Source organism: Tachyglossus aculeatus, chromosome 7 (assembly GCF_015852505.1).
Source record: "Tachyglossus aculeatus isolate mTacAcu1 chromosome 7, mTacAcu1.pri, whole genome shotgun sequence".
Taxonomy (NCBI): domain Eukaryota; kingdom Metazoa; phylum Chordata; class Mammalia; order Monotremata; family Tachyglossidae; genus Tachyglossus; species Tachyglossus aculeatus.
The window spans coordinates 23358014-23384285 of NC_052072.1; the positions used below are offsets into that span (position 1 = coordinate 23358014).

General features: G+C 47.0%; 2 protein-coding genes across 4 annotated transcripts in view; both read right to left on the reverse strand.

Annotated features, from left to right (window-relative positions):
* Window positions 1–1683: 1683 nt before the first annotated feature.
* C4BPB (complement component 4 binding protein beta) lies at window positions 1684–8941 on the reverse strand. 3 transcript variants are annotated; one of them, XM_038749387.1, is made up of 7 exons: window positions 8481–8931; window positions 7287–7506; window positions 6452–6622; window positions 4822–5004; window positions 4499–4592; window positions 2794–2902; window positions 1684–1904 (listed from the first exon to the last, which is right to left on the reverse strand). In XM_038749387.1, the coding sequence occupies exons 2-7, from the start codon at window positions 7342–7344 to the stop codon at window positions 1764–1766; spliced, it is 756 nt and encodes a 251-aa protein (XP_038605315.1). In that variant the 5' UTR covers window positions 7345–7506; window positions 8481–8931; the 3' UTR covers window positions 1684–1763. The 3 variants fall into 3 exon arrangements, with proteins under 3 accessions (XP_038605315.1, XP_038605316.1, XP_038605313.1); XM_038749388.1 differs by lacking the exon at window positions 7287–7506 and having other exon boundaries at window positions 2827–2902; window positions 8481–8941; XM_038749385.1 differs by lacking the exon at window positions 7287–7506 and having other exon boundaries at window positions 8481–8928.
* Window positions 8942–21719: 12778 nt separating this feature from the next.
* PFKFB2 (6-phosphofructo-2-kinase/fructose-2,6-biphosphatase 2) overlaps window positions 21720–26272 on the reverse strand; it is a 37800-nt gene continuing 33247 nt past the window's right edge. The window contains exon 15 of the mRNA XM_038748702.1: window positions 21720–22573. Within this exon, the coding sequence (XP_038604630.1) occupies window positions 22550–22573 (24 nt within the window). The 3' untranslated portion in view covers window positions 21720–22549. The remainder of the gene's footprint in view (window positions 22574–26272) is intronic.

Genomic DNA, 26272 nt, shown 5'->3' on the forward strand with positions numbered 1-26272 from the left:
ATGAATGAATGACTAGCATACGGTGCTGTAAATTATAATAATAATGATGGCATTTGTTAAGCGCTTACTATGTGCCAAGCACTGTTCTAAATGCTGTGGGGGGGGGGGGATATAAGGTAATCAGGTTGTCCCACATGGGGCTCACAGTCTAAATCCCCATTTTACAGATGAGGTAACTGAGGCCCAAAGAAGTTAAGTGATTTGCCCAAAGTCACACAGCTGACAAGTGGTGGAGTTGGGATTAGAACCCAAGACCTCTGACTCTCAAGCCTGTGCTCTTTCCACTGAGCCACGCTGCTTCTCTCAGAAATCAGACCTACAGTCTAACACCAGCTCTTCTCTGACTTGTTGTGTGACTTTGGGCAAGTTACACAACCTCTCTGAACCATATTTTCTTCATCTATACAAGGGAGAGTTTTCCCTCTGAGATCCAAGGAAGTCAAGAGAGAAAGCTGCATCCCAGGCCAAACCCGTGGGCCCCAGTAGAGCTCAAACACAAAGCATCAAAGAAGTAACAGAGAAGAAAGGGTCTGGAAAAATTGCTGGTCTGTTATGAACTTCACCAACTTCACCAACCTAGCTCTCTTCCTCCCTTCAAAGCCCTACTGAGAGCTCACCTTCTCCAGGAGGCCTTCCAAGACTGAGCCGCCACTTATCTTCTGCTCCTCCTCCCCTCCCCATCGCCCACACTCCCTCCCGCTGCCCTACCCCCTTCCCCTCTCCACAGCACTTGCACATATTTATTACTCTATTTTTTAAATGATGTTTTATATCTATAATTCTACTTATTTTGATGGTATTGACACCTGTCTACTTGTTTCATTTTGCTGTCTGTCTCCCCCTTCTAGACTGTGAGCCCGTTGTCGGGCAAGGGACTGTCTCTATATGATGCCGAATTGTACTTTCCAAGCACATAGTACAGTGCTCTGCACACAGTAAGCGCTCAAAAAATACGATTGACTGACTGACTGACTGAATGAATGAATGAATGAATGACAGAGCTGGGGCAGGCAGACCATAATCTCCTGGAGTGTGGGAATCTCGTTTGCCAACTCTATTGTACTGTGACCTCCCAAGCACTCAGTACAGTGCTCTACACAAGGTGAGTGCTCAATTAAAACCATTGATTGATTGGGTGGAGCAGATGATCTCCATTCCTTCCTCAGTTTACCGCTCCCCAGCTACTGAGCAAATGCCCTGGTTACCTCCATGTTTTGGGGAAAGTCAGTTTGCCTGTGAACCCTTGGGTTGTCTTCAGTCTATCTGAGGACATATTCTGCAGGAGTATGGGAGCAGGAGTCCAGGACTTCAAGAAAGAGAAACAAAGAATTTGAACAGTGGTTTGCACACAGTAAGCGCTCAATAAATACGATTGACTGACTGAATGAATGAATGAATAGCATATTGAGCTGTAAATCAGACCTAGAGTCTAACACCAGCTCTTCTCTGACTTGTGTGACTTTGGGCAAGTCACAGAACCTTTCTGAATGACGTTTTCCTCACCTATGCAAAGGAGAGTTATCCCTCCGAGATCCAAAGAAGTCAAAAAGAGAAAGCTCCATCCCAGGCTAAACCCATGGGTCCCAGTAGAGCTCAAACACAAAGCATCAAAGAAGCAACAGAGAAGAAAGAGTCTGGAAAAACTGGTGGTCTTTTATGACCTTCACCAAGTTAAGCCATTGAGTTTTTCAGATCCAAAATGGAAGTTTATTCAGCGGATGAGTTTTTTTCAAGGGACTGTCTCTCCACTCCAATTACTCGGCTCAGCTCTTTTCCAGTTGCAGCTTCTCATTTTCCAGATGAAGTTTCTTTATCTCCAGGGAAGATTTTAGTTCCACCCACCTTGGCTGGCACTTCTGCAGCTGTGTCCCTTCTTTCACTACCTCACAGATGTTCCTCTTTAGCTGAAAAACATATGCAGAGAGGAGAGAAGGGGGAGGTTGGATTATGAGGACCTAAGTGGGGAGAGAAATCTGTGAGAGCAGCTGTGCAGTTATGAACAATGTTTTACGGTACTTGGGAAGTGCTTATAATGTTCCAGGGACTGTATACTAAGCTCTGGAGTAAATACAAAATAATCAGGTTGGACACAGTCCTTGTCCCACATGGGGGGCGTGGTTTTAATTGGAGGGCAGATGAGGGAACTGAGGCACAGGGAAGTGAAGTGGCTTGCCCAAAGTCACACAGCAGGTTGGTGAAAGAACTGGGATTAGAACCCAGAACCTCTGACTCCCAGAACCATAGTCTTTCCTGTAGACCATGTTGTTTCCCTACTTATCTACACCTTCCTTGATTTAGATCTTCCTGTCTGTTTTCTTTATTTTTGACCTCTCCAATTTTATCTTGATCCCCTCCGTTAGAGAGGAAATTCCTTGTGGGCAGGAGATGTGTCACCTCTTTATTCTGTGCTTTCCAAGAACCTAGTGCAGGGTCCCTCACCAAATGGGTACTCAATACTACCACTACCACTACTACTGAGTCCACCCTGAGAAAGAAGAAAGCGGGTAAAACCGAATTAGCAGACATATACCTTATCCATAAAGGGCTCACAGCCATCCATGGCTTTTGAGGATTGGTGGTTAAGACTGTAAATGCCTCAAGGGTAGGGATCATGTCTGCCTGCTCTACTGTTCTCACCCAAGTGCTCAGTACAGTGATTTGCACGCAGTAAGCGCTCAATAAATATGATTGAATGAATGAATGGGAGGCCTGGGGACTCCTGGGGACACCCCCGCTTTACCCCTCCCCTGCCCCACCACACACCCCCACAAGACCAATGAGTATCTTCTCAACCTGAAGTGAAGTCTGTGTGTGAGCTACGCACACCTCTTCACAAATGGGTTCCTTGCCGCTCCATTCCCCATCCACACATTTCCGGGAGGGTCTGCCCACCAGCTGGTACCTGAGAGAAGAGTTCATTCATTCTTTCATTCATGCAATCGTATTTATTGAGCGCTTACTGTGTGCAAAGCACTGGACTAAGCGCTTGGAAAGTACAATTTGGCAACATATAGAGACAATCCCTACCCAGCAATGGGCTCACAGCCTAAAAGGGGGGAGACAGACAACAAAACAAAACAAGTAGACAGGCATCGATAGCATCAATATAAATAAATAGAATTATAGATATATATGCATCATTAACAAAATAAACATAATAATAAATATGTACGAATATACAAAAGTGCCATGGGGCAGGGGTGGAGGGGGTCCTAGATGGACCTAAGCCCCAGCCGGGGTAGCCTCTACCCTGGGCTCCTCCTCCTCCAGATCACCAGCACCTCAAGGGTGACGATGGCATTTGCTCCTTCCTCTGTCATGCTCCCAGTAGTTAGTGTCCCTCTCAGGGCTACTGAACTCCCCTCCCTACTCCCTTCACCCTCACCCCAGGAGAACAAGCTAGTAACAGGCTCTCTGCACATCAGAATGGCTTTGGGTGTGCTGGTTTGGTTTCCAGAGCGAGATCTATGAATACTTAGAAGGAAGAGAAGGAGGAGGAGGAGGTGAACGAGGAGAAGGAGAGGGAGGAGCAGGAGGAAGAGGAGGAGAAGGAAAAAGGAAGAGAAAGAGAAGGAGAAAGTGGTGAAGAAGGAAATAGGAGGAAGAGCAGAAGGAAAAGAGGAGAAAGAAAAGAGGAGCAAGTGGAGGAGGAATGAGATAATAATAATAATAATAATAATAATAATAATAGCATTTATTAAGCACTTACTATGTGCAAAGCACTGTTCTAAGCGCTGGGGAGGTTACAACGTGATCAGGTTGTCCCACGGGGGGCTCAAAGTCTTAATCCCCATTTTACAGATGAGGTCACTGAGGCCCAGAGAAGTTAAGTGACTTGCCCAAAGTCACACAGCTGACAATTGGCAGAGCCGGGGAGGAGGAGGAGAAAACAGGAGGAGAAGAAAACTGGGGAAGAGAAGAAGGAGGAAGTAGGAGAAGAGGAAGAGACAAAAGAGGGGAAGGAGAAGAAGGATGAAGAGAAAGAGGAGGAGGAGAAAGGTGAAAAGAAAAGGAAGGGAAGGAGAAGGAGAAAGTGGTTAAGAAGAGAAAGGAAGAAGAGAAGGAGGAGAAGAGAAGGAAAAGAGGAGCAAGAAAGAGGAGGAGGAGGAGAAAAGGGAAAAGAAAGACAAGAAAGGGAGGAGAAAAGGAGAAGGAGGAGTAGGGAAAAGAGGAGGAAAAGAAAGATGGGAATGCGAAGAGGAGAAAGATGAAAAGAAAATAAGAAAGGGAAGGAAGAGGAGAAAGTGGTGAAGAAGAAAGAGGAGGAAGAGGAGAAGGAGCCGGAGGGGAAAAGGGCAAAAGGAGGAGGAGGAAGGAGCAGAGGAGGAGGAAGAGCAGAAAGAGGAGGAGGAGAAGAAAGTGGAGGAGGAAGAGGATAACGACGAGGAGGACAAGGAGGAGGAGGAAGAAGGTGGAGACCATTGCCCCATAGCCTAGACTTGAGCCTCCTCCCGCTCATCATTTAGGAATCCCGCAGAAATTGTCTGGAAGCACTCACCCCTCCTCACAGTGGTAAGTGACAGTAGAACCTGAAGTCAAGTCGCTGGCTGTGAAATGGCCATGAGCTGGCTTCTTGGGACTGGGACAATTGGCTAGGAAGGACAAGAACAGTGTGAGTGGCAGGGCCCAGCTGCAGAGGCAAGACAAGACCCCAGAGGTGGACTGTTGCCCGGGAGCTGCCCTGGCCCAGATGCTTTCATCCTCATCGAGCTCCGCACTGGGCGGGAAAGGTTCCTCTTGCTGGACAGGAGTTTGGCAAGGCAAAGAGCCGAGTCCTAGTGCCAGGCTCCCCGTGCCCGCCGGAGGATCTAGAGAACTTACTGGTTCTGCAGGTGGGCAGAGGCGGGGACCATGTGTGGTTCTCCAGGCACTGGCTCGAGCCACTGCCCTTCAAGACATAGCCATCGTCACAAGTAAAAAAGACCGTATCCCGCTCAGCCACGGGCCCTTTCTCTGGTGGACTCCTCCGGCCATTCGCCACCAACGGGTTGGGGCAGTGGCCCGCTGCAAAAGGAAACAGGAAATAGTAGAAGTAGTAGTACTAGTAATAATAATAATTTTGGTATTTCTTAAGCGCTTACTACTGTGTCCAACCCGACTATCTTGTATCTACCCCAGTGCTTAGAATAGTGCTCGACACATGGTAAGCACTTAATAAATACCATTATTATTATTATTATACTGTTGTTTGTCAAGCTCATACTACGTGTCAAGCCATGGTCTAAGGGCTTTGGTAGATATAAGATAATCAGGCTGACAACATTCCCTATCCGACATGGGAATCCAGGAGAGAGAACAGGTATTGAATCCCCATTACACAGGTGAGGAAACTGAAGTACAGAGAACTTAAGTGATTTGCCCAAGGTCACACTGTAGGTAAGTGACAGAGCCAGGATTAGAACCTAAGTACCCTGTCTCTCAGGCCTGGGATCTTTCCACTAAAATGATGATTCAATTCCTGTTCTCCCTCCTACTTAGACTGTGAGCCCCATGCGGGACAGGGACCATGCCCAACCTGATCATCTTGTCCTTCCCCCAGTGATTAGTGCAATGCTTGGTTTTATTAATAATAATTCTTTTCATAACCGAAGTGGAAATGAGCCCCAGAGTAGTTAAATGACTTGCCCAAGAATATGCAACAGGCAAATGGCAGAGGTGGGACTAGAACTCTGTTCTCTGTTCTCCAGTGGCTGCCAGTCAACCTACGCATCAAGCAAAAACTCCTCACTCTCGGCTTCAAGGCTCTCCATCACCTCACCCCCTCCTACCTCACCTCTCTTTTCTCCTTCTCCAGCCCAGCCCGCACCCTCCGCTCTCTGCCGCCGCTAACCTCCTCACTGTACCTCGTTCTCGCCTGTCCCACCGTCGACCCCCAGTCCACGTCCTCCCCCGGCCTGGAATGCCCTCCCTCCGCACCTCCACCAAGCTAGCTCTCTTCCTTCCTTCAAAGCCTTACTGAGAGCTCACCTCCCTGAGTAGGCCTTCCCAGACTGAGTCCCCTTTTTTCCTCTCCTCCTCCCCATCCCCCCCCGCCCTACCTCCTTTGCCTCCCCACAACACCTGTATAAAAATTTGTACAGATTTATTACTCTATTTTACTTGTACATATTTACTATCCTATTTATTTTGTTAATGATGTGCATCTATCATTATTTCTATTTATTCTGATGACTTGACACCTTTCCACATGTTTTGTTTTGTTGTCTGTCTCCCCCTTCTAGACTGTGAGCCCGTTGTTGGGTAGGGACCATCTCTATATGTTGCCAACTTGTGCTTCCCAAGTGCTTAGTACAGTGCTCTGCACACAGTAAGTGCTCAATAAATATGATTGAATGAATGAATGAATGAACTAAGGTCCCCTGATTCTCAGGCCCATGCTCTTTCCATTAGGCCATGCTGCTTATTAATGCTCCTACGCATCAGTTTGTCTGAACCAAGAGAGGAGACTCACGGAGGCAGGTGGGGGCTGGTCTGTCCCACTCGTGAGAAGCGTTGCAGGAGAGCGTTTTCTTCCCCACAAGATGGTAGCCTTTGGTACAGCTGTAGGTCACCCAAGTCTCATATTCCTTCTCCTCCACTACGAGGATGTAATAATTCGTTGCAGGGGGCTCTGAACAGTTCCCTGCCAGAGGAAAGAAGTTAGGATACATATGGATGGATTCAACTTCCTTTCTTCTTTCCCTTCCCCTGGCTGCATCCCACCCCACCCTCAGCAGGAGGGAAAGAAAGATACATTTTATAAGGAGGGAGACCTGTATTACAGCAAGAGATGGTTTGGTTGGCCAGAAAAGAGGACTTTCTGACAGTTGGGGGACTAAACACTAGAACCGATTACTAAGTGAGATGAGGTAGCCTCCATTTCTGGTGCTCTTTCCACTGACCCACGCTGCTTCTTATTCCCCATTTTACAGAAGTGGCAAAGGGAAGTGAAGTGACTTGCCCAAAGTCATATGGCAGACAAGTGGCGGAGCTGGGTTTAGAAGCCAGGTCCTTTTAACTCCCAGGCCCAGGCTCTGTCCACTAGACTATGCTGCTTCTGGATCACAAGATTTGCCCCAGGGGCGGAGTTAGGCCTAGAATGTAGTCTGGTGGACAGGGACTGTGTCTTTTTACTGTAGTCACTTCTAGACGTGAGCCCGCTGTTGGGTAGGGACCGTCTCTATATGTTGCCAGCTTTTACTTCCCAAGCGCTTAGTACAGTGCTCTGCACACAGTAAGCACTCAATAAATACGACTGAATGAATGAACGAATGGTGATGCTTAAAAATAGACGATCTCATTCTGACCTGGGTGTTTTAGATGTTGGCCTGCTTGGAGACAATGGACTGGATCAGATGATCTCATGAGTTTCCTTCCTTCTTCTGGTTCTATTCTGCAACTTGACCCTCCAGCTTTCCCATCATGTGGGGTTTGGGGTGCTGGTTCAAACGTGTTCAGGTGCCACCTGTGTCTTCCCCTCCTCTCAACCACCCCTCTACCACCCCAATAGTTTCCCGCAGCTGTCACCTGTAGGAAGACCCAAGGGAAAACATGGAGCTCACCCAACCCAGCTCCTTTCAAGACCACCCTCCTCCCTCCCTCCTTCCCCAGGAGATGGGCCCTGTGGTTGGAATCAGGTGGGATCTCTCACCAACTTAAATTTGTTATCTTCATCAGAGGGAAAAAAGAAAGGTGGGGCAGGGTGGGTAGAGTGAGAGCTGTGAACTCGTTATGGGCAGGGAATGTGTTGCTGTATTTTATTCTCCCAAGCACTTAGTACAGTGCGTTGCACACAGTAAGTGCTCGATAAATATAATTGAATCAATCAATCAATCAATCAATCGTATTTATTGAGCGCTTACTATGTGCAGAGCACTGTACTAAGCGCTTTGAATGAAATAGTGGTGGAGACTGTAGGCTCCCTCTAGACGATAAACTCCCTCTAATAATAATTACTATTGTAGCATTTGCTAAGCACTTACTGTGTGCCAGGCACTGTACTAAGTGCTGGGATAAATACAAGCAAATTGGGTTGGACACAGTCCCTGCCCCATGTGGGGCTCACAGTCTCAATCCCCATTTTACAGAAGAGGTAACTGAGGCACAGAGAAATGAAATGACTTCTGCAAGTTCACACAGCAGACAAGTGGCAGAGCCAGGATCAGAACCCATGACCTTCTGATTCCCAGGCCCGGGCTGTAGCCACTGAGCCACGTTGCTTCTCTAGAATGCAAGCTTACTGTGATCAGGGAACGTGTCTACCAACTCTGTTGCACTGTACTCTCCCAGGTGCTTAGTACAGTGCTCTTCACATAGGAAGTGCTCAATAAATATGATGGGGGGGGGCAGAGAAAGGGAGAGTGCGAGAGAGAAAGGGAGAGATACTCCTGTTGCTACTAATGAGCCTTTAGCCAATGGCAATGTGCCCATCCTCTGGGAACTAGAAGATTACACAAGCAAGGAAGACAGGCTCCCTTTCCACCCCAACCCAGACGACTTACCCTCTACTGAAGGAATCAGCAACCAGATGGCTCCAATGTAGCTGACAAACCAGAAATTCATCTCTCCTGACACCTCTGGCAGGCCCTGCCTACTTCTTAAGAAATCACACTCATACCACTACCCAGAATCAATCCTGCAGCCCGCTCCAGAGAGGAGGGCTGTGGGGATCCCAGAAGACTGGTGGGAAGAAAGGGAAGGAGGCTCGGGAGCAGAACACCCTAGAAAATGTCCTCTCGGGGAAGCAAAGAGGTGGGAATTCAGAGCAATGAAAGGGAGGAGTCCCAGGTGGGGGGCTTGGGGGAAGATGTGGGCCAGGGAGAGGGCTTGCAAGGCTCGGAAGGAAATTAAAATCTTTGCACTCTCATTTTCAGGGAAATATTTGAGTTCAGGGAAATTGAAACCGACCAGTAACAGTCCCCTCAGACTTCAAACCGGCCAGGAGTGACAGAGTCCAGGCACCAGCCCCCACAGGCCATCGACCCCGGTCAATTTTGGCTGACACATTGATCCAGTTTCCTCCTCCCGCTCCTCTCTTGCTCTGCTCTCCACACCTGGTTTCTCACAGTGCAGCAAGCAGTTCCCAGGGAGGCAAGGTGGAGTCAGCATCCGCCTGGCTGGGAATGGACTATCTCCACTGTTTGTTTTTATTTTACGGTATTTGTTAACCGTTTACTAAGTATGCCAGGCACTGACTAAGCACTGCGGTAGATACAAATGTATCGGGCTGGACCCAGGCCATGTCCCACATGGGGCTCACAAGTCTTATCCCCATTTTAAAGATGAGGTAACTGAGGCCCAGAGAAATGAAACGATTTGCCCAAGGTAACACAGCAGACAAGTGGCAAAGCCAGGATTAGAACCCAGGTCCTTCTGACTCTCAGGCCTGTGCTCTATGCGCCAGGCCACACTGCCTCCAGAAGTACATCTGGCAAATGGCCTCTGGCACTACTGAGCGTCTCCTCATGGAACAGGGCCGAACTCCTCCGGTAAAAGATTACTCACTCCTTTTCAGGGTCCTTCAGATTAGCCCGGACCAATCCCACAGCTTTCTCCACTTTCTCATTCATTCAATCGTATTTATTGAGTGCTTACTGTGTTCAAATGACTGCAGGCGTTGAGCTAGATGGTCCTCAGTCAGTCAATTGTATTTACTGAGCATTTATCATGAGAAGCAGCGTGGCTCAATGGAAAGGGCCTGGGCTTGGGAGTCAGAGGTCATGGGTTCTAATCCCGACTCTGCCACTTGTCAGCTGTGTGACTTTGGGCAAGTCACTTCACTTCTCTGTGCCTCAGTCCCTCATCTGTAAAATGGGGATTAAGACTGTGAGCCCCATGTGGGACAACCTGATTACCTTGTATCCCCCCGGTGCTTAGCACAGTGCTTGGCACGTAGTAAGGGCTTAATAAATGCCATCATCATTATTATTATTATTATCATGCACAGAGCACCGTACTAAGTGCTTGGGAGAGTACAATATATCAATAAACTGACACATTCCTTGTCCACAACGAGCATACTGTCTAGAGGGGGAGACAGGCATTAATATAAATAAATAAATTACAGATATGTACGTAAGTACTGTGGGGCTGGGAGGGGATATGAATAAAGGGAGCAAGTCAGGGTGATGCAGAAGGGAATGAGAGAAATGAAAGGAGGGCTTAGTGAGGGAAGGTCGGCCTCTTGGAGGAGATGTGCCTTCAGTAGGGATTTGAAACTGGGTAATTGTCTGTCAGATATGAGGAGGAAGGGTGTTTCAGGCCAAAGGCAGGGTGTGGGCAAGAGGTCGGAGGTGAGATAGAAGAGATGGAGGTATTCAGCCGCTCACTCTGCATGTTATCCAATTCTCGGACCCCCACGTAAAATGGGGATTAAGACTGTGACAGTGGACGGGCCTGTGTTCAACCCGATTAGTTTGTATCTACCCCAGTGCTTAGTACAGTGCCTGGCACCTAGTAAGTGCTTAACAAATACCAAAGAAAAGCGATATTGATGATTAATACATTACTACTCTTGAAAAGCTTGAGAGAACTGGGCAGCAAGTGGGAGGTCATGGGGGTGGACCCAACTGGACCCTGAGGGCTGAGTTGTGCAGGGCTGGCTGTCCAGGGTGGGGGATGTCCAGACAAGCCTGGTGGGGCCAGGGGTGGCTAAGAGTGGGGGTGTGAGGGCCGGGGAGAGAGAGAGAGAGGAGCGAGAGAGTGAGTGAGCAGGAACCAGGAGAATCATGACAGAGAAGCAGACAAGCTCCCGTAAAGAGAAACAGTGAGCCTGGTTCTGGGGTTCTGACTTGGGGGTAACTGGGGAGGGGGAGTCTTCTAAGGTCTTATGGGTTTACATTCTTTCATTTCTAACAGGGACCACAGCCAGACCTTGCCAAGATTATCCAAGGAAGGTTAGTCTAGTCAGAGGAGTAAGAGAAGGCTCTGAAGTCTAAGGTGGAAGGAAGGGGTAAGTTGTACCTGCATCATGGCCTAATAGGTAGAGCATAGGCCTGGGATTCAGAAAGACCCAGGCTCTAATCCTGGCTCAGCCACTTGTCTGCTGTGTAACCTTGAGCAAGTCAGTTCATTTCTCTGGGCCTTGATTACCTCATCTATAAAATGGGGACTATGACTGTGAGCCCCACATGGGATATGGACTGTGTCTAATCTGATTAATTTTTATATACCCGAGACCTTAGTACAGTACCCGGCATATAGTAAGTCCTTAACAGATACCATTAAAAAAAAAACCTGCTAGGAATATGGCCCTGGATTAGGCTCTCAAGGAGAGTGACTCCAATATCCAGCTGTGGGAAGGGAGGGAGTCAGGTAGATTGCAAGCGCCTTGAGGGAAGGGACTATGTCTACGAACTCTAGGGTACTCTCCCAAGTGCTTAGTTCAGGGCTCTGATTAATTGAAAGTGACAATGTCCCCGAAGAGCAGATGAGTCATGCCTGCTGAGAAGGGAACTCTAGAGATGAATCAGTTCACTGTTAAAAGTGAAACTTTCTCTAAACTGTAAGTTCCTTGTGGGCAGGAAACATGTCTACCAACTCTGTTGTACTGTACTCTCCCAAGTACTTAGTGTCATGCTCAGCACACAGTAATGATCAATAAATATGATTTTTTTAAATCAGTATGAAACGCTGGGGTAAATACAAGATAATCGGGAAGGATACAATCCATTTCCCACATGGGACTCACAGTCTTAATCCCCATTTTACAGATGAGGTAACTGAGGTACAGAGAAGTAAAGTGACTTGTTCAAGGTCACACAGCAAAGTGTCAAACCTGGATTAGAATGTAGGTCCTCTTTCCCCTAAACCATGGTGCTTCTCATCAACTGATTGATGGGATTTTTGAAATATATCCCTCAGAAGGGAGAGTCAGGTACTGAATGTTACCCTCCCCTTTGTCAATTATGCACTTGGCTGTGAATCTCCTAAGCACTCTAATAGCTTAAGCCCCTTCCTTCCTCTCCCCCTCATCCCCCTCTCCATTTCCCGCATCTTACCTCCTTCCCTTCCCCACAGCACCTGTATATATGTATATATGTTTGTACATATTTATTACTCTATTTATTTATTTTTCTTGTACCTATCTATTCTATTTATTTTCTTTTGTTAGTATGTTTGGTTTTGTTCTCTGTCTCCCCCTTCTAGACTGTGAGCCCACTGTTGGGTAGGGACTGTCTCTATATGTTGCCAGCTTGTACTACCCAAGCGCTTAGTACAGTGCTCTGCACACAGTAAGCACCCAATAAATACGATTGATTGATTGATTGATTGATTGATTAATACCCTCCTCAGGCCTACAGCGCTTATGGACAGAGCCTTAAACTCTATTATACTCTACTATATACTCTATGGGGTGAGAAGCAGCGTGGCTTAGGGACAACAGCACAGGCTTGGGAGTCAGAGGATGTGGGTTCTAATCCCAGCTCTGCCACTTGTCTGCTGTGTGACCTTGGTCAAGCCACTTCTCTTCTCTGGACCTCAATCAACCTCATCTGTAAAATGGGGATTAAGACTGTGATCCCCACGTGGGACAACCTGATTACCTTGAATCTACCCCAGCGCCTAGAACAGTGCTTGGCACATAGTAAGTGCTTAACAAATACCATAATTGTTATTATTATTATTTCCCCTATCTGTAATTTATTTTACTATCCATCTGTAGTAACTACCTACCAACTACACTGTATTGTACTATCCCAAGTGGTTAGTACAGTGCTCTGCACATGGTAAACACTCAATAAATGCCATTCATTGATTGATTGGCTTGGCTGTGGTGGAGGTTGTAATAAGGTCAGGAGTGTGAGAGGAGTCAAATAGTGTGAAAAGGAGGAAGGCGAGGAGAAAGAGGCAGGAAATAAGGAGAGCCCACATTTGTCCATCCAAAGGACTGTACTTCTGCCATTCTTTAGTTTTTTAGTTGAACAATTTTAAAGAGATAAAGTTAAATAGAAAAATGTTGATTACATTATGCACTTTGATATTTACACAGAATGTTTCACATTCCTTCCAATATTACTGCCACAGAAGATGGATGACACTAATTCCATTACAACACATCCTTATCACACTTTTCTTAAGCTTATTTATTATACTCACCTCCACACAACCTTTCCCTTCCCACTTTTTTTTTAAGACCTCTGACTTTCTCATGTGATTATGCTACTTCTGAGGCGAGCTCCATTCTGGGCCACTGCGTTCAGACAAGAAGCTCCTGAGTTGGTTATCGAGTTGCATTTCCTCATACAGTTTATGGGGAAATATGTATGAGGAAAGGGTTTTAATTCTTCTTCTGAAAAACTGCCTCACACTTCCCGCCACACCCTCAGAAAAATAAAAAACCTTTTTAGATCAGACGCCTATTGGAAATCTGCCACTGGGAGAGACAGGGATAAAACGGAGGAGACAAGAAATAGAAGGAAAAAGTCAGAAGGTAGGAAAGTAGCAAAGACGGAGGTAGGAAAGGGTAAGATTGACAAGCTGGGGAGATGGAGATGGGGAGAAATCTGGGCTCCAGCTAGAATACATCTAAATCATGAGAGAAACACTAGGGACATCTGGATAAACTGGAACAGGACCTAGGGGGGATTAAACTGAGAATCCCAGGACTCTTCCAGAGAGCTAAAGTAATCCAACTTCCTGCCCTGGTGTTTACCTCCTCCCTCTCCACAGCCTCCTCCCTTTATTCTTGGCTAAAATTACTGAGGGAGGAGGACAGGAGCGGGGAGGCTGACTTCAAACTACAAGGCCACAGGGTGTGAAAGTTCAGGCTTGGGAAAGAGTCAGACACACCCCAAGCCCCAAGTTTTTGACTCGCCTTTCCTGAAGCACTGTCATTCGGGTCATTATGGGCTTTGCCAAGGGAAACAACTCCTGCCTTTCAGGGAGATATTTAGAAGGCCCCAAAGATGGTTCTAAAGAGGGGACTCCTTTTTTTGTCCTGGCCCTCCCGACTCCCAAATAATAATAATTGTGACAATTAAGTGCTATGTACGAAGCACTAGGACAGATATAAGAACAGATACAGTCCCTGTCCCTCATGGGATTCACATATATGGGGGAAGGACAATAGATATTCATTCAATCGTACTTATTGAGCTTACTGTGTGCAGAGCACTGTACTAAGCGCTTGGGAAGTAAAAGTCGACAACATATAGGGACGGTCCCTACCCAACAGCGGGCTCACAGTCTCGAAGGGGGAGACAGACAACAAACAAAACATGTTAACAAAATAAAATAAATAGAACAGTAAATATGTACAAGTAAAATAGAGTAATAAATCTGTACAAATATATATACAGGTGCTGTGCAGAAGGGAAAGAGGTTGGGTTGGCGGGATAGGGAGGGGGAGAGGAAGGAGGGGGCTCAGTCTGGGAAGGCCTCCTGGAGGAGGTGAGCTCTCAGTAGGGCTTTGAAGGGAGGAAGAGGGCTAGCTTGGCAAACGTGCAGAGGGCGGGCATTCCAGGCCAGGGGGAGGACGTGGGCCGGGGGTCGACGGCAGGACAGGTGAGAATGAGGCACAGTGAGGAGGTTAGTGGCAGAGGAGTGGAGGGTGTGGGCTGGGCTGGAGAAGGAAAGAAGGGAGGTGAGGTAGGAGGGGGCGAAGTGATGGAGAGCCTTGAAGCCGAAAGTGAGGAGTTTTTGCCTGATGCGTAGTTTGATTGGTAGCCACTGGAGATTTTTGAGGAGGGGAGTAACATGCCCAGAGCATTTCTGCACAAAGATGATCCGGGCAGCAGTGTGAAGTATAGATTGAAGTGGGGAGAGACAGGAGGATGGGAGATGAGAGAGGAGGCTGATGCAGTAATCCAGTCGGGATAGGATGAGAGATTGAACCAGCAGGGCAGCGGTTTGGATGGAGAGGAAAGGGCAGATCTTGGCAATGATGCGGAGCTGAGACCGGTAGGTTTCGGTGACAAACTGGATGTGAGGGGTGAACGAGAGAGCAGAGTCGAGGATGACACCAAGGTTGCGGGCTTGTGAGATGGGAAGGATGGTAGTGCCGTCAACAGTGATGAGAGAGGGCAGGCTTTGGGAGGGCAGATAAGGAGTTCAGTCTTGGACATATTGAGTTTTAGATGGTGGGCAGACATCCAGATGGAGATGGCCTGAAGGCAGGAGGAGACACGAACCTGAAGGAAGGGAGAGAGAGCAGGAGCAGAGATGTAAATTTGGGTGTCATCAGTGTAAAGATGATAGTTGAAGCCGTGGGAGCGAATGAGTTCACCAAGGGAATGAGTGTAGATAGAGAACAGAAGGGGACCAAGAACTGACCCTTGAGGAACCCCAGATATTTCATCCCCATTCTACAGGTGAAGTAACTGAAGCCCAGAGAGGGTAAATGACTCACTACCAAGTGGCGGGCAAGTGGCAGAGCTGGAAATAGAACCCAGGTCCTCTGACTCCCAGTTCTATGCTCTATCCACTAAACCACAATGTTTTGCAGCTGACTTGCTAACATCCCATTCAAGACCTAACGGACCCCTCCCTCAAAAATCTCCCCAGTGGGGGGGGGGGGGGGGGGGGGAAGAGAGAGAGAGAGAGAGAGAGAGAGAGAGCATGCGCACCAGGAACCAGTCTGTTCTAGTGATCCTTTATTGCAAAAAACCCTTCATCAACAGCTAATGCAAGACAAATCAGCAGAGGATAGGGGAGTTGGGATATACACTGTTCTCTTGGATGAAAATATAAAACTGACCCTAGTCCAAGCTTCTTTAGCAAGAATGGTATTTATTGAAAACCTACTAAATGCTAAGCACTGGGCCAAATATGAGAGAAGCAGCTCTGATCCAGCTCTTGAAAAATTTTAAGGTCAAACTCCTTTTCTGCTCTTGACCAGGTCAGCTAACCAATCAACTAATCATATTTATTGAACATTTACTGTGTGAAGAGCATTGTACTAAGTGCTTGGGAGGGTAAAATATAATAGAGTTGGTAGACTCTTTCCCTGCCTGCAATGAGCATACAGTCTAGGGGGAATTGTACTTCTTAATTTCTTCTTCCCTCTCCCCACACATCCTCAGTATGGACGATACTCCAGAAGTAGCAGCAGTAGTAAAAGTATTTATTAAATGCTTACTGAATGCTGAATTCTGTAATCAACCCTATTTATTGAGTACTTACCGTGTGCAGAGCACTTTACTAACCATTTGGGAGACTGCAATATAACAGATTTGGTAGACATGTGGCTAGACCACAAAGAGCTTAGATTAAGTGGGGAGACAGACATTAATATAAATTACAGATATGTACATAAGTGCTGTGGGGCTGAGGGTGGGGTACAAATCCAAGTGCAAAGACCACACAGAAAGGAGAGGGAGGAGGGGAAATGAGGACTTCCATCAGGAAAGGCCTCTTGGAGATGTGATTTTAATAAGGCTTTGAAGGTGGGAAGAGTGATTGTAAAATAAGGGGGAGGAGAGAGTTCCAGGCCAGAGAAAGGATGTGAGCAAGGATGGGGTGGTGAGATAGATGAGACTGAGCTACAGTGGATAGGTTGGTGTTACAGAGAAGTGAGCATGCTGAGTTGCAGAAGGAAATCAGTGAGGTAAGATAGGAGGGGTTGAGTTGAGTGAGTGCTTTAAAGTCAATGGTAAGGGGTTTGTTTGATGTGGAGGTGGGTGGGTTCTTGAAAAGTGGAGAAAGATGGATGAAAGGGTTTTGTAGAAAAACGTTCTGGGCAGCAGAGTGAAGTATGGATTGGAACGGGGAGAGACAAGAGTCAGGGAAGTCAGAAGGAGGTTGATGCAGTAATCAAGGCGAGATAGGATACATACTTGGAACAACATTGTAGCAGTTTGGATGGAAAGGAAAGGGAGGACTTTAGTGATGCTGTGAAGTGATAGGTTGAATATGTGGGTTGAATGAGAGAGATGAATTGAGGATAATGACAAGGTTATGGACTTGTGAGCTACGGCAGATGATGTTGCCACCTACAGTGATGGGAAAGTTAGGGGGTTTGGGAGGGAAAATGAGGAGTTCTGTTTGGGACATGTTGGTGGGACATCCAAGTACGATTGTTCTGAAGGCAGTAGGAAATACAAGACTGCAGAGAAGGCGAGAAATTGGGCCCAGAGATGTAGATTTGGGAATCACTCACAAAGGAGTTGAAACCACGGGAATGAATGAGTTCTCCAAAGTAGTGGGTATAAATAGAGAATAGAAGAGGACCCAGAAATGAACCTTGAGGGACTCCCAAAGTTAGGGGGTAGGAAGCAGTGGAGAAGCCTGCAAAAGAGACTAGGAAGGAGCAGATGGAGATAGCAGGAGAACTAGGAGATGACAGTGTCAGTGAAGACGAGACTAGTTAATGTTTTCAGGAGAAGGCCGAGGCAGTCCACAGTGTTGAAGGTAGCCGAGAGGTCAAGATGGATTAGGATAGAGAAGAGACCATTAGCTTGGCAAAAAAAAAATCATCAGTGATCTTTGAAAGTGCAATTTTGCTGGGAATTAAACACAGTGCTTGTCCTTCAGGGAGCTTGCAATCTAAGTCCCCTTTCTCCTCTCCCCAGGACATGCTTAAGTCTGGAGTCATGGACAAACACAGGATGGAGACTACTCCAACTGGTGCCAGATCTGCAACTGAAGATTTCAACCTGTAAAACCAGCTCCAACTCCCTAACAAAAAGGCCAAGAAAAGGGTCAATTCCCTGCCTGTAAAGGGCCTCTAGACAGTCAGCTGGAGGAGGGGGCAGCTGGAGGCAGGATGAAAAATGGATGAGTTCCTGCCAAGGCAGGCAGGGAATCCCTCCCCAAAGCAAGCGAGGTACAGGAGGAACTCCTTCAGGCCCCAAGAGCTTCAGTAACATCCCAGACCAGTAAATGATGTGGATAACTCTATCCAGAGGGCAGGATATCACAGCTCCAAAATCAGGGCAGTTCCTTTTCAGAAGCAGTTTCCTCTCGCAGAACTGGGACCTCTTTTCTGGTTGGGGGCAGTGAACTGTGAGAATCACAGGAATGAAGATTTCAGTTTCCATAAATGCTTCTGGGTATAATATGATGAAGGGTCACTTAAGGCAGAACAGTGTACTGTATGATATGCCTGTCCTCTGGAAATAAAGGGCTTGGATTTCTCTGGAAAGAGCCCAAGAAAAACGGAAAGCATTTACTACTCCCTTCAGTAATGTGGATTGTTTATGCTGTCTCTAGAAACTCAGAGAAGTTGAATACTCTCTTACCTAATTTAACATCTGGCTCCCCCGCTTGACTGTAAGACCTTAGTGGCAACTATCATGTCTACCAACTTTGTTGTTGTGTACTCTTCCAAGTACTTAGCATAGTGCTCTTCGCAGTAATTGCTCAATAAATGAGAAGCAGCCTGGCTTAGTGAATAGAGCATGGGACTGGGAATCAGAAGGACCTGGGTTCTAATCCCACTCCGCCACGTTTACGTATGACCTTGGGCAAGTCACTTAATTTCTCCGAGCCTCAGTTACCACACCTGTAAAATGGGGATTGAGTGTGAGCCTTATGTGGGACAGGGACTGTGTCCAAACTGATTAACTTGTATCTACCCCAATGCCTAGAACAGTGCTTGGCACATAGAAAGCACTTAAGTACCAGAATTATTATTATTCTCTGGGCCTTAGTTTCCTCAACTGCAAAATGGGGATTCAATACCTTTTCTTCCTTCTACTTAGACTCTGAGCCCCATGTGAAACACGTAAAAGGGAGTCTGTCTGACCGGATTAACTTGAATCTACCCCAGGGTTTAGAACAGTGCTTGTCACATAGTAAGCTCTTATCAAATAACACAAAAAAAATAGACAGGGAGCAGATATCGACCCGAGTAATTTATCATTGAGGCCCCAGAGGAAATCCTTCCAGTAGTAATATAAGTGAGAATCAAGTCTGAAAGAGGACCCAGACCCTGGATCTTGAAATTGCATTAAAATAATAATAACTCTTGAAATTTCATTAACAATAATAATGAAAATTTATGGTATTTGTTAAGCACTTAATATGTGACAAACATTGTACTAAGAACTGGAGTAAATACAAGATGATCAGGTCAGACAAAGTCCCTGTCCCACATCTGCACACAGTTAGTGCTCAATAAATACGATTGAATGATTGGAGGCTCACAGTCTACGTAAGAACAATAATCAGATCCCCATTTTACAGATGAAGAAACTGAGGCTCAAAGGAATTAGGTGACTTGCCCAAGGTCACATACTAGGTGGCAAAGCTGGGATTAGAACACAGGCTTTCTGAGTCCCAGGACGGTGCTCTTTCCACTATGCCATGCTGCTTCTCTATGTGACATGATGATGGTGATGCTTTTTATTTATTTGTGCTAAGTGCTGGGGCAGATACAATGTAATCATATTCGGCCCATTTAATAAATCTTCTTTCTGGGGCAGCATTACCTGAACCAAGGCTCAGCAGATCAGCTAACGTTGCTATGAGGCAATGTTCTCTTAGAATGTCAAAAATCTCCGTCGATATGCTGCCGTACGGTCTAGCGAACACAGAACGGTGGGTTGCGTGTTTGAAAACTGGGCACTGAATTCTATAGCATTCGGCAGATTCTCCCTAAATGCCATTACTAATCAGTCAATTAATCACTGATATTTACTGAGTGCTTCCTGTATGCAGAGTGCTTTACTAAGCGCTTGGGAGAGTACGATATGAGTTGGTAGACATGTTCCCTGCCCATAAGAAGCTTACAGTCTAGAGGAGCTACAACCTCCACTAGCTGACCCTGTACAGATCATTTCACCTTTCTGGGTTTCAGCCTACCCTTCTACATAATAACCCTCATCCTTGCCTGGAGATGCTGTGTGAGGGTGAGTTCATCAGTGGGTTAGCGCTTAGAAATCTTGGGATGAAAAGTAAATTACAAAATTCCAAGTGGCTAATTCATAACAGCAGTGTTGAAATGCAACTCTGCCAGAACTGTAACCATTCTGGCACTAGAGTATTGCTTCTTGTGCAAGTGTTACATAGCCTGGCTTGTTGATCTGCATTTGAGGGACAACCAAAAAAGAAAAAAAAAACCAAAAAATAAAACACCACCACTGTAGGGGTAACTTCAGCACAAGCTCCTGATGCCAGATTTTCTACCATAGCTTGCTCCAGCATCAAGCAGCTCCAGCACCAGGCAGGTTCCAGAAGAAATGGTTGCAAACGCTGACATGGGAGCAGCTACAGTCAAACATCCAGATAGGAGCTAAAGTAAAATGACCAATAACAAGCCTCCAAGCACCAAGAGAAACCAGATGCACAGGAGGAAGGCAAGAGTGGTTGATGGTAACGTGAAAATGGAAATCACACCATGGGCGAGTCTGTTGAGGGGGAAAACAAGGTTTGGGCAAGGGAGAGGGAAGGGAGAGAGGAAGAAGCATTTGGATGCAGGTTTGCATGTCTAAAATAAGCTCATTTTGCACTTGGCTGAGCCACCTGTGGCTCAGATTTTCACATATTGGGATTCAGAGACCCTGTGCCTCCCTAAAAATGGGAGAGATGCCCAGGAAAGATGACATTCCACCCATTTTCCAGAGAAAGCCCCTGGCAGGGTGAGACAGAGACCATGAAGGGGGGTCACATTTAGAAGAACAGACAGACAGCCTTTTCAATTCCCTTTTAGGGCCTCTGCTCCCTCCTCCCCTGTTCCTGCTGTGTCTACCCCTTGCAAACCTTCAGCCAATGGAAGCCAGCCAAGGATTCCAGCTCCCTGTCTCACTGTTGTCCCCTCAGCCCCTCTGTCTCCAGCCCTCAGGCAAGGTAAAATGGACAAAAAGAGGCTGGAAGGAAGATGATTCCAGATGGGAAAGTTGGTGGCAGGGGGGGGGGACACACTAGACTTCTACAGAGAAGCAGCGTGGCTCAGTGGAAAGAGCCCAGGCTTTGGAGTCAGAGGTCATGGGTTCAAATCCCAGCTCTGCCAATTGTCAGCTGTGTGACTTTGGGCAAGTCACTTAACTTCTCTGTGCCTCAGTTACCTCATCTGTAAAATGGGGATTAAGACTGTGAGCCCCCTGAGGGACAACCTGATGGCCTTGTAACTTCCCCAGCGCTTAGAACAGTGCTTTGCACATAGTAAGCGCTTCATAAATGCCATCATTATTATTATTATTATTATTATTACAGGGGATGTTCCTAAGGTAGAATGACTTGTGTTGCACGCGCTTTTCCAGCTTCCAACACAAGGGGTCGGATCTGCCCCAGAAAAGAGAATTCTGATTTAAAACTCTCCCCAACTCTTCATCAGTCGGTTATTATTACTATGGAACTTGTTGAGTGCTATGCGCCGAGCACCGTACTTAAGGCTAGGGTAGATACAAGATCACCAGGATGGACACAATCCCTGTCCCATACGGGATTTAACCTCCCCCACCTTTTAACATATGAGAAAACTGAGGCACAGAGAAGTTAAGTGACTTGCCCAAGGTCACATATCAGGCGAGTGGCAGAACCAGGATTGGAAAACCAGGTCCTCTGATTCCCAGGCCCGTATTCTTTCCACTAGGCCACGAGAAGCAGCGTGGCTCAGTGGAAAGAGCCTGGGTTTGGGAGTCGGAAGCTCTTAGTACAGTGCTCTGCACACAGTAAGTGCTCAATAAATACGATAGAACGAATGAATGAATAATCCCGGCTCCACACATGTCTGCTGTGTGACCTTGGGCAAGTCATTTAACTTCCCTGAGCCTCAGTTACCTCATCTATAAAATGGGGATTAAGACTGTGTGCCCCACATGGGACAATCTGATCACCTTGTATCCCCCCAGCGCTTAGAACAGTGCTTTGCACATAGTAAGTGCTCAACAAATGCCATCATTATTATCAACTGCAAATCAGACTTTGGGAGTTCTCCCAGTCACTTTAAGGCACAAGGTCTGTGGGTCTTCCTTGGGAGAGTTTCTATCAACATTGGACCGATTCCCTGAAGGATTGGAGCTAACTTGTTCTAGACTTTTTTTATCAGGTCATATGTCAATCAGAGGACACGGCTCAATAGCATGTGGTATATGAAAACCTTCAACTAGGTGGAGGTAGATCAGATAGGGGCACAACCATATTCTAATCATACACCTCAAGTGCACAGCTGGGGATTCCCTCTCTTCCTCAGGGGCCAAGCTGGACACCAGTACATTCTAAGGAATGATACAACATAGTCACATTTGCACATTAGATAGAGGAGGCAGCTAAGGGTGCCAATGTGAGACAAGGAAGGTCAGAAAATGGACCACGGAAAGGAAAGTCGGAGAGACTGTTCCCAGGGGAGATGCCGCTGTGGGACGGGGGTGGGGTAGGATGAGACAGGATGGGGTGGAGATGCAGGGCCTCGGGCCCTGAGGTTTGGAGTGCTTCAGTCTGTGTGAGAGCTCGCTTTATGATGGGGGGAGGAGTAGGAAGAAGGGGAGAAATGGGGTTTTGGGTTCCAGGCACCAGCTCTGGGCCTCCAGGGACCCACTGGCTCCTTCTCTGGGGCCCATCCGAGTGAAGGTGCCGACATCCTGAGCTCCACGGTGAGTCCCCGTCCCCGGAAAAGGTCTGACCTCGGCCTCCTTGTCATCAGCAACCCGGTGGAGGGTGGAAGCGGGGGAGAAATGGGGACGCGGCCCCTTCAAATGGCCAGCCCGGCCGTCACCTAGGAGCCAGAGAGGAAGAGAACACGAAGTTATTACTACCACCTACAAAAAACCAGCAGAGGCACTACACAAACACACAGAAACACACAGAAACACACCCCACTGGCCAGTTCTCTGTTCTCACCACTAAGTAAATCATGTCAATGGGACAAGTGAATGACCTAGGAAATCAGTGACAACTTCCCCCTACTCTGAGCCCAATCTCGCCTCAAGACCCTGACTCCTGGGTGGAATCCTTCCTGGACCTCGCATCAGGACCACCCCATCCCCGCCCAACCATCCTCTCCCAGACGTAAAGCAGGGGTTTAAAGGACCGTGGTACCAGAAGGAGGAGGAGATCAGACCTAGCCTGGGGCTGTCAGTAAGTGAAGGGAGGCAATAAGGGAATCTGCTCAGCCTCTAACAGAGGCCAGACCCTCTGGGTGAGTTCAACTCAGTCCCCTTCAGTTCCACAGAGGCTGAGCTTCTTCTGCTCTTAACCCCTAAGCAAATCCCTTCAGTATGAGTGAGTGACCTAGGAAACCAATGTCGACTTCTCCCCGCTCCAAGCTCACTCACTTTCTGATGTTAATGTTTCAACTCTTAGGAGTCGCTAACCCCTGGCTGTGCGGGAGACCCCGAGGATCTCCTACATCCCCAGAAATGAGCGGGGCTCAGCATCTCCCCTTCCCCATCGGAGCCTTTTCCAGCAACTGAGTTCATCATGTTAGATGGGCAGACGACAAGTGTGGACGGAGTTTGGCTGACTCTCTTGGCACTAGTAACCTCTTCAGACTCCTCCCATGGAGGTATCAGACGTGGAGATACAGAGATCAAGGCAACCCTTAGACCAAAAGGCCTGCCTGGCCACCCTACACACAACCAAAATGCTGCTTTCCAGATATTTGTGACCCTTCCCCTGAAGATGGCAGGAGAGCATTGTATCGAGCATCCAATACAAACCGGGTGTGTCAGCCCTGGCAGCACAATGAGGCCGGAAGGTTGGTAAGGAAAGAAAACAGAAGCCGTCAAGAATTTTCAAGTCACTTGGTTTTATTTGTTTGATTCCATAAGTACGTACAGCTCTCAAGTACAGATACGCACACCTCAAAACCACGGATCAGAGAGGCGCGTGAGGAACAAAGTCGCTCGACTGAACAATGAACCTTTTTTCTTATTTCCAGAGAACAGGTTTCCGTCACTATGGTATGTTTTCCCAGAGGACTAAAGGCCGCCCACCAGATAGCTTTGCCAATCATTCGCTGGAAATTTGGAAAAGTTGGAACTGGGTGGCAGGGGAGGAAAGAAAGGAGTGTTTTTCCAAGCAGTTTTGCTTATAGTAAAACCAACCCCCATCAGAAGCAGCAGAATGGATGGTAAGTAAAAACGCATTCACGAGTCAGTTAACAGACATAGGCCAGTAGTGATGTGAGAGATTGTTAAACACGCCAAGAAGGTGTGTGCAAACTCAATGCGGAAAATTAGCGGAAAGAACAACTGTCCTATGAATCATTTTATACATCAGCAAAAAACAGACCAAATACAAGGCATTCTGGATTTAAATAGCAGCACAATTCCTAATGTCACAATCTCACCAGCTGGTTCCAACACAAACAGCCACAGCTGATTTACGGGAAGCAAGACTGGAGAACAGTTTACAGTCATAGCTAGATGGCCCTGGCCTGGAGGCAGGAGGATGGATGAAATGACTTCTAAAAGGTCTAGAGTACTGGGACTCTAGAAGTATCAGGGTTTCAGACTCAGATGGTAAACATTCCCTAAACTGTATAACCCCCATCCTTTAATTTGGAAGAATATTTCACTGCTCTCTTAGTTCTAAAATAATAATACTGTCATTTTTTAAAGCATTTATTAAATCATTCATTAAATCGTATTTATTGAGGGCTTACTATGTGCAGAGTACTGCATTAAGTGCTTGGAAAGTACAATACAGCAATAGAGAGAATCCCTGCCCATAACGAGCTAGTAAGTAAATACTGTATGTCAAGCACTATACTAAGCGCTGGGGCAGATACAAGATAATCACGTTCCACACAGAGCTCACAGTCTAATTAGGAGGGAGAACAGGTATTGAATTGAGGGAACTGAGGCAAGGAGCAGTTAAGTCACTTGCCCAAGGTCACAGAGCAGACAGCTGGCGGAGTTGGGATTAGAACTGTCCTCTGATTTCTAGACCTGTAATCTTTCCATTACGCCACACTGCTTCTACGTGGCCTAAAAGAGATGATCTTTTAGGTTTCTAGGTGAACAACATCCCTGCACCAATTTTGCTTGAGACTTTTTTTTTCTCTTCCCCCAGGGACACATGCATAATGGATAGAGAACTACAATACACCGGACGGTGGATTCCAATTGGTTCAAGTCAGTGGACAGTACAAGGCTCAAAGCCAGGCAGTCATAGGGGCTATTTTTGCAAAGTTGCTTTTCCTGCCAGTTGCACCGTGTGAGTGTCCTTGAGTTATATACTGGATAATATGTGGTTTCTAAATTCTCTTCTCCTTGGCTCTCCCCGCCCCCTAAGCCTCACTCCCTCCTCAGCTGGGAGAGAACTAAACAAAGACCTTCAATATGTAGGTACAAAGCAGATCCAGTGACAAAGTTCTGGTACTATCAACAATCCAAGATGCAGCCCTGCCCAAGATCTAACCCTCACTTCCGCTCAATCAATCAATTAATCAATCGTATTTATTGAGCGCTGTGTGCAGAGCACTGTACTAAGCACTTGGGAAGTACAAATTGGCAACATATAGAGACAGTCCCTACCCAACAGTGGGCTCACAGTCTAAAAGACTGTGGAAAGCAGAGCCGGGGCCAATTCAGTAATAGCTCTTAGGTGTCATAGCCCCTGTGATCTCCAAAACCCTAAAAATTCCCAGCTCTTCTCTCTTGGGAGCACAGTTTCCCATTCCATGGACAGCCACCCTTCCCCAAGTTTCTCTGGAATTCGGAGAACTCCTCAGCTTCAGAAAAACAACAATGCTCTGCCCAGAGTAAGCGCTCCAAAAATACAATTGATGGATTAAACAAATCTCCCTCCTCACTAAACTCCAGAACTTCCACTTGTTACCTTCAAAGAAACAGGTTTGGGAAGTTTAGAAGACCGTCGCGAACAAGGAGGCTGTTGGAGTTCTGTTTTTCAGGATGGGGATGGGGCCGCCATTCAGCCCCTGAACCATCCTACTCCAAGAAGAGTACAAAGGTAAACAGAGCAGTCCTCAAGTTCACCATCTAGCAGTTTGGGAAAAGATGGGTCTCAGTTTCCTCATCTGTAAAATGGCGATTTAATACCTCATCTCCCTTCTACTTCGACTGCGAGCCCTCTGTGGGACACGAACTGAACCTGATTATCTCGTATCTACCCCAGCGCTTAGTACAGTGTTTGGCACATGGGAAGAGCTTAAGTACCACTAGCATTATTATGGCTTGCCAGCAGCAGGGTCCTCGCCTCCAGAGGGAATGTGTTCTGAGGTGCTGAGTTCCAATTTCAGGGAAAAGAAGAAATCAGAACCCTTTAGTTTGGAAACTGCTTCGCCCTCTAGGTTCGGACACTAGGAGGGTGGAAATGGGTTTCCGCCCCACCCACATCTCTTCCAGGGGGCTTCATGGTACAGTCAACAGGGGAGGCCCGTGCATGGATCCCTCCTACTCCCACAGCTACAGTCTCGGCAAATGCTTAGAACGGTGTTTGACACATAGTA